This window comes from Elephantulus edwardii, unplaced genomic scaffold (assembly GCF_000299155.1).
Source record: "Elephantulus edwardii isolate Elephantulus edwardi_28Jun2011 unplaced genomic scaffold, EleEdw1.0 scaffold00249, whole genome shotgun sequence".
Taxonomy (NCBI): Eukaryota; Metazoa; Chordata; class Mammalia; order Macroscelidea; family Macroscelididae; genus Elephantulus; species Elephantulus edwardii.
The window spans coordinates 2,664,390-2,672,738 of NW_006399999.1; the positions used below are offsets into that span (position 1 = coordinate 2,664,390).

Sequence of the window (8,349 nt, forward strand, 5' to 3'; positions counted from 1 at the left end):
TTTTTTTTTTTTTTTTTTAATGCCAAAGACTGCCTTAGCATTCCTGCTAAGGGATGTGTACTTTTTCCAGTAGTTTGCTTTCCTGATTCAGGGGTCTAGTTTTCAAATTCTTTACTTACCCCAGTCAGGATTTCTCTGATACCTAGACGCATGAGGATTGACTGAAGGGTTATGTCTAGATGTAGATGTAGTTGTAATTATCAGGAAAAATAATCTTTTCGTTAGCCATGTAACATGTTGTGGCTTGTACTAAAAAGCTTCTTGCTAAACATTGCAGCTTTGGAAACCCTATGAGGATGTTCTCTATGTCCTAAAGGGTCACTATGAGTGGAAATTGACTTGATGACAATGACTTTGGGGTTTTGTTGTTGTTTGGCTGTATATTGGACATCTTTCTGTGTCAGTACCTGAATCTACTCAAGTCATTTTGGTGTCTGTACATTCTTTTATAGTATGCATGCGTGTGTGTGTGTGTGTGTGTGTGTGTGTGTGTAGTATGCACATGTATTTCCATGTTGAAGAATATTTAGGTTATTTCCAATTTGTGTGTGTGTACCGTTTGCCTCTGGGATTGTAGTTGTAGCTCCTTGCCACTAGGCCACCAGAGCTCCCCTTATTTCCAATTTTTTTTATCATTAAAGACATCACTGCAATGAGCATCTTTGTATGCATGTTCACATGTGTGAGTTTTCCCACAAAGAGCTGTGCTAGCTATTTAGCCATATCACATTCATTAAATTGTTATTCTGTATTATTTCATGAAAGTAAATCTTTATTGCAGATACTCAGCTCCTAAAAGGCCATCCCTGAAAATCTCTACACTTCCATCTGAGAAAGCACTAGGAGTTCTTAGAAGGAGAAGGTTCTGTAAGTCAAAGGAATTGTTTGATCTGTTGCACTGTAACAATACTAGAACACTATTTTCCTATTCTTATTAGCTCTTTTTGCTGTGCTTTATACTATAGATTGGACAATGTAATGGTTACTTTTGGATTTCCATTTCTTAACCCAACCTCTCACATAAGCCTTAAAATTTATATATATGTGTGTATACTTAGTAGGTCCAAAATAATCTTTATCTCCTAACCCATTTTCTCCTCTAAATGTAATTTCGTTTGGTGAAAGTCACCTGTCCTCAAAACCTTGACGTCATTGTTTTCTCCTCCTTCACTGATTTATCTTCTCTGATAATCTGTTACTGAAGGTGTTATCATATAACTGTCACTGTAGACATTTGAATCCTTATTATTTCGCATAGAACTTAAAGCAAATGACTGGATTAATGAATGAAATGTCCTGCTTTTCTTGATTCCTAGCTTGCACTTAAGAAAAATCAATGCTTTTTATTAACATAGTACCCAGATTTGATATTTCAGAGCCACCTTTGACCCCTTTCCTGTCTTTCAGTTACCAAGTTCTGTCTTCTTCAGTTTCCTTTTCCCTGTTATCACCCTAGTCCAGGCCTTTTCATCATCCCCTTACCTGCATTAAGCAGGAACCTTTACTGCTACTTATTTTGAATGAACAAATCTTATGTCACTTCAAAAGCCTTGACTTTCTGCCTTTTATAGTTTCCTTGTCATTTTATTCATTCTTTCAGATTTTTATCTTTGAGAGACATGAAGAAATTAATTTACGAGGAAAATCTGATGGGTTGGTTAAATAGATGGTAATCAGGATGGGGATGGGTAGAAAGTAACTTCTAAGTGGCTTTGTAGAGGGATTTGATATCCAAATTCCAAGAGATTATATTTTGTTTTATGTGTCTGGATGAAGCATAGTATGTTTAAGGTTGTTATGGAAAGCAACCAATTTAAAATCCTTTATCTATTACAGTGGTTGGAATAAAAACAGGGTTGAATGAGTTCCAGAAAGCAGGGGTCTCAAACTCGTGGACAACAATCTGCAGAAGAAGACAACTTCAAAAAGCCAACTAGAAGCAACATGCAGAGAAGTAAGATGAGAGGAACCTCCTCAGGAAAGAAGACAGCTAGCCCTCAGCAGAAGAATATGGAGCCAGCTCTTCCAGGCAGATGGGCTGGTCGCTCTGCAGAGAACCCTCCTTCAGGATCTGTGAGGAAGACAAGAAAGAACAAACAGAAGAGCCCTGGGAATGGAGATGGTGGTAATACCAGTGAAGCACCTCAGCCACCTCGGAAGAAAAGGGCCCGAGCAGACCCTACTGTTGAAAGCGAAGAAGCATTCAAGAACAGAGTGGAGGTTAAGGTGAAGATTCCTGAAGAATTAAAGCCATGGCTTGTTGAGGACTGGGACTTAGTTACCAGGCAGAAGCAACTCTTTCAACTCCCAGCTAAGAAGAATGTAGATGCCATTCTGGAAGAATACGCAAATTGCAAGAGATCTCAAGGGAATGTCGACAATAAAGAATATGCGGTTAATGAAGTTGTGGCAGGAATAAAAGAATACTTCAATGTGATGTTGGGCACTCAGCTGCTCTACAAATTTGAGAGGCCCCAGTATGCAGAAATCCTCATGGCTCACGCTGATGCACCAATGTCCCAGGTTTATGGAGCGCCACACCTACTGAGATTATTTGTGAGAATTGGGGCAATGTTAGCATATACACCCCTTGATGAAAAGAGCCTTGCATTATTGTTGGGTTATTTGCATGATTTCCTAAAATATCTGGCAAAGAATTCCGCAACCCTGTTTACTGCCAGTGATTATAAGGTGGCTTCAGCTGAGTACCATCGCAAAGCCCTGTGAGGGTCTGCTGACCACTCACTGTTATGTCCAGATATCTGTAAACCCTTTTTGTTCTTAGTCTTTTTCTTGTATAATGGATGTTCTCTAAAATTGTTAATGTATCACAGGGCTGATGTTTAAATTTGTTTTCTGTTCAAACAGAAAATAAAAGGAGTATAAACTCCTTTCCTCATTTCAATGTTGCTACCAGTGTACGCAGTAATTAGATAATGAAGAAATATTTAGTAGAACATTTTATTGCCTAGTTGACAACATTGCTTGAATGCTGGTGGTTCCAGCCCTTTGACACTACACAATTTTCTAATGTGTTAATGCTACGTGACAAAATGCCCTTATTCCTAGTGCCAAAGGTTCAACTTAATGTATATACCTGAAAACTCATGCATTTGTGCTCTTTTTTTTTAAAAAAATTTTTTTTTTACGGTGCTTGAAGTAAAACAGCCCATCCTTTGCAAGTCATCTATGTTGTTCCTTAGGCATTCTATCTTTGCTCAGAAATTGTTGAAGGATGGTAATTTGTTTCATGGTTTTTGTATTTGAATCTAATACACATTCTAACATGATAGGCAATGCATTGTGTAGCTGCAATTTTCTGAAAAGTTGATATTTTAGGAATTGTATTTCAGATCTTAAAATAAAATCTGTTTCTAAATTTCAAAGCAAATCCAAATCATTTGTCCTGTGCCTTTAATGTTACCAAACTAGGTGTTATGTGCTGGTTTTGAGTCACTTGCGACCCTATATAATACATCTTCAACCTCATTGTGTCTCACGCACCTGCTCCCATCACCCCAGTCAGAATCAGCATGAACAATAAATTCATAGGTTTCAAGAAATTAGAAGACAATCTCTAACAGACTTAGGGATCTTTGGTGGAGGGAGGAATATCACAGTAGAAGTTTCTGATTTCAAATGAAAGAATTCCTTTCCTCTATTGAATCTTGGCAGCCTCTTCACCCCTCTGAGTTGCTGCCTTTGGATTGGCAGTACAACTTTTAACCACTAGGCTACCAGAGATCCCTCATGAGACAATGTTGTTTTGTACCTACAATTCAGAATTGACTCGTAGCTGACCCATCAGATTTTTCAGAGCCAGTAAATTGTGTGGAGGAGACTTCTCTTTCTCTCAAGATGCAGCTGGTGGATTTGAACTTCGGGTGGGCAGCACAACTCCTTACCTCTGAGCTACCAGAGCTCACCAGAGACATTATGGTGGGTACTATTAACAGTCCCTGAGGAATCCTGGTGATGGTCAAATGGATCTCTGGAAGAAACAAGTTATGCAAATGATTTGGGGGGTTTTCCCCAGCCAGAGAAAGCATTGGTAGCCACCTTAGGTATATATTTCTCAGAAATACTTGGGAGCATTTTGGCCAAGGATAGCAGATTTCCCTAGTGAGTATTCATGTCTTTATTTCTACTTTTAGAAGCCGTTAAATACAAAAGGAATCCTAGGCTAGGAGATGCATGGATCTCCACCATGTGGGAGGAGGATGTTTGACTGCTTATCAGTCCTGCTGACACAAAATGTATGATTTGAAGAGTGTTTAACAATTTTTTTTTTCCAAATTATCAGCAGAGGTAGGGGGTGGGTTACAAAACTGAGGAAAAGGGAGAAGGGAATGGTTAGAGCTAGTGTGTGGGAGAAATACCAAACTGAAAACCAAAGGGCAAGGAAAAATAATCCATACTGGTGGGCCTCAGGGAAACAACAGGAAAGTGGATAAGGAGGACAAATGGAAGTGACCACAGTTAAAGAAGAGGCGATAACAGTTTCTTATTGACACAAAAATAGATCAGTCTTATATATAGATTCATAAGACTAGCACAGGATAAAGCAGGGTTTAGGGCTGTTGGACATAGGGTCTCTATAAGTTGGAGGCAACTTGGTGGCACACAATAACAATGAAAATATTTCAACTCTTGTGTACCATAGTTGGAGCTGACCCTCCAGTGGGTTTTCAGAGGCACTTAATAGCATGGGAGGAGATTGCCCACCCTCCCATGGAGCAACTGGTGGACTTGAACAATGTACCTCCAGTATTGCAGCCCAGCTTCTTGCCACTAGGCCACTAAAGCATATAATTTCATAAAGGAGGAAACATTAAATTTATAATCTAAGGTATTCCAGAAGGATATTTATAGTTCATAGATGAAGCCATAAAATTCCCTAAGATGAAAGGTTTGATAATCTTATAACCTTTCTGAATATGAGACTAGGCAGAATGCTAAAGGGGAAAATAGATTTAAATACATAAATATTTAAAGTAGATATGATAAAACAATTACTAGACAAGAAATAGTAAATACAGTTAATATCCTCAAAATCCAACTGGTTGAGGGTCTTCCTCTCTTTTCCCTTCCCAACATCACGTCCCTTTCCAAGGAATAGCACCTCCTAGAAATATATTCAAAGTATGTGAGGCTAAGCCTTATCATTCTTGCCTCCGAAGAGTGCTCTGGCTTCACCCTTTCCAAGACATACCTGGTCATTCTTTTGGCTATCCATGGAATGTTCAGTGCTCTTCTCCAACACCACAGCTCAAAGGCATCAATTCTTTTTCTGTCACCCTTATTCATTTTCCAGCTCTTGGGTGCATACGTAGGAATCAGAAAGACTATGGCCTGAATAAGATGCACCTTAGTCCTCAAACTGACATCACTGCTTCTCAATACTTTGGAAAGGTCCCTAACTGCAGATTTTCCCATTACAATGCATCTCCTAATTTCCTGAAAGCATCAGCCCTTTAACCAACCTAATTTTTACTTGTCCACACCTGCTGTCCTACTACTATCCCAATTTCCTAGAGCAAGCAATTTTAATTGATTTAATAATGGATTTTCTCTGTATTTTAAACCCATGCAATATTATTCAAAATGGGTGACCCTGGAGGGCATGATGCTGAGTGAAATATCTCAGTCTCAAAAGGACAAATACTGCATGGTACCACTGTTGTAGAATGAGGCTGACATCAGGGTGGGGCTAAGTCCGAGGAAAAAAATGGATAAATTATGTATACTGCATTGAAGCTGATGAGGGAGAGAACAGTTTAAAAATAATACATCTTATAAGAGTCTGGAATGAGGGTTGCAGAGTGGAGTATACTCGGGGAGGGTGCGGGGGGAATGTATACCAATGAAGGAGTTTTGCTTTTAAAGAAGAGCAAACTGGGGGGGGGAGTGGGGTGGGCGAGGAGAAAAGTGCAACAATGAATGGAAATCCACAGTTGCTAAATGTTCATTGACAATAATAATAAAAAAGGGGGGAAAGAGAGGCTAAGAAGGCTAAGTTTCTACTACTATCAGAATTACCAGTTGGCACCATGTTGACTTATCTTGCTACCAAGATACCCTGTTGCCAGAGTAGATGTGTGCACCATATGATTCAATGTTATGTTTTGCTTTGATTTCGTTTGGTTTTTTGACTGCAAATTTCCAAGTTTCTTCTAAAGTGGATCTATTTTCATCTCTCTTTTACACAAGTGTGATTCTGGTGAAAATGTGTTTGAATAAGGACTCTAATTTCACCAAAAAAGTATAAGTTTTAATAAGTTATGTGCTGTTGAGTCACCTGTGATTCATAGTGACCCTGTGTGCAGTAGCTCTGATCCTAGCCCTGTTCTGAGTCAGTCTCATCATCTCTGACAGATCCAATCCCATTTCTCCAGTCACTGAGTCAGTCCGTCTCATCCTGGCTCTTCCTCTCATATGCTATCCCTCCACCCTTCAAAGTATAATGTCCCTCTCCAAGGACTGGTCCATCCTGGCCACATGCCAAAAACAAATGTAAGAGCTTCAAAATCCTTGCCTTTGCCTCCAGGGAGCAGTTTGATTTCACCCTCTTTAAGACTGGCTTTAAGAAATGCAATTGTAAATATAATGGGTTCATTTGCCCTAGACAGCAAATACTTGAAGATTAAAATAATGGAATCTTTTCTACCAGTGCTGCAGCAAGATTGGCCAGAGAGTCTTAATAATACTTACGCCCCACACACTAGTAAATTATTTTTTGGGATATTCTTTTAGATGTCTAGTCAGTTTGTTGTTAAGTGCCATAGAGTTGTAGACAACACACAGCAACCCTATGAACGAAACTCTTGAACACAACTTTTTCCCAAGTTCATAGAGTTTCCAGAGTTTTTTTTTGTTGTTGTTGTTGTTTGGTTTTTTTTTAAAGTGGATACCACTCCTGCTTCCTGCTTCCAGCCCAGGTTTTTAGGCCAGACATGTTAATCTTATGGCTACACTCATAGTTAACTATGCAAAGGCATTTGGCTGGGTGGGTCACAACAAACAGTACCTAACTCTGAGAAGAATGGGAATTTCCCAAGACTTGATTGTGTTTATGGGAAACCTATTCTTGGACCAGGAGGCAGCTATCAGAACAGAGCAAAGAAACAGTATAGTTCAAAATCAGGAAGGGTGTACACCAGGGGTGTGTCCTATTTCCATACCTTTTCAATCTATATGTAGGACAGATCATCCAGGAGACTGGGCTCTGTGAGGAGAAATGTGGCATCAGGCCTGGAGGAAGACTCATCAACATCCTGCATTATGCAGATGACAACCTTGTTTGCTAAAGCTGAGGAAGACCTGAAGCACTTGTTGCAAAAGGATTTCAGCCTTAAATATGGATTGAAGCTCAACATTAAGAAAACAAAGATTCTTACCACTGGTCCAATTGGCAGCATCATGATTGATAGAGAAGAGATTGAGATTGTTAGCAGCTTCAGTTTGCCTGGTTCTACAATCAACACCTTTGGTACCAACAGCTAGGAAACTGGCATTGTGAAAGTCTGTCAGAGACCTCTCCAGAGTATTGAAAAGCAACGATGTCAATCTGGAGACTAAGGTGTACCTGGTCAAAGCCATAGTCTTTGCCAGTGCTTTGCTTCAGAAAGCTAGACATTGACTAGTGATCATAGAAAATTGATGCCTTTGAGCTGTAGTGTTGAAGAAAAGTATTGAACATACCATGGACTGCTAGGAGAACAAACAGGTTCATTCTGGAGAGTGTGAAGCCAGGCTGCACCTTGGAGGCAGGGATTCTGAAGCTTCATCTGACATACTTTGGCCGTGTTGCGAGGAGGAGTCAGTCCTTAGACATCATGCTTGGGAGGGTGGAGGGGACAGTGCAAGAGAGGAAGACCCTCAATTAGATGAATTAGTGACTGGGGTAGTGAGGGTAGATGTGTCAGACGATAAGGTTGGCTCAGGATAGAACAGGCTTCAGAGCACTGAGTCACAAACTACTCGAGGGCACATAATCACAACACACCCATAGTGAGTGTGTCTTCTCAAACCTGGCCTCTTCTGATCAAGGGGCAGCCAGAGAGAGAATGGCAAGAGAAAAAGGCCCAGTGGGGGAAAAAAAAGGAAAATATTTTTATAATTCCATGTATTCTACTGGCAATTGCCTGATAATCACATCACTTGACATCTCAATTCTTACCACATAGAAGTTAAATTTGTATATAATGAACAGAGTCATTCTTGGACTTAACATCTTAGTGAATATTCATGGAATGGAATTCCTGGTGTCAAATTACTTTAATGATTCAAGCTTGGCATTGGTGATTGATGTGTGACCAGTTAAACAGGTTTTGGGAGACCCTTCACCTT

General features: G+C 39.8%; 1 protein-coding gene across 3 annotated transcripts in view; it reads left to right on the forward strand.

Annotated features, from left to right (window-relative positions):
* MORF4L2 (mortality factor 4 like 2) overlaps positions 1–3,391 on the forward strand; it is a 15,502-nt gene extending 12,111 nt beyond the window's left edge. For 2 of the 3 annotated variants that reach the window (XM_006899242.1, XM_006899243.1), the window contains one exon: positions 1,837–3,391. In XM_006899242.1, coding sequence (XP_006899304.1) covers positions 1,861–2,727 — 867 coding nt within the window. In that variant the 5' untranslated portion in view covers positions 1,837–1,860 and the 3' untranslated portion in view covers positions 2,728–3,391. Of the gene's footprint in view, positions 1–1,836 lie in introns of those variants that run through there. The other variant, XM_006899244.1, reaches the window with a different exon arrangement.
* The last annotated feature ends 4,958 nt before the right edge of the window (positions 3,392–8,349 follow it).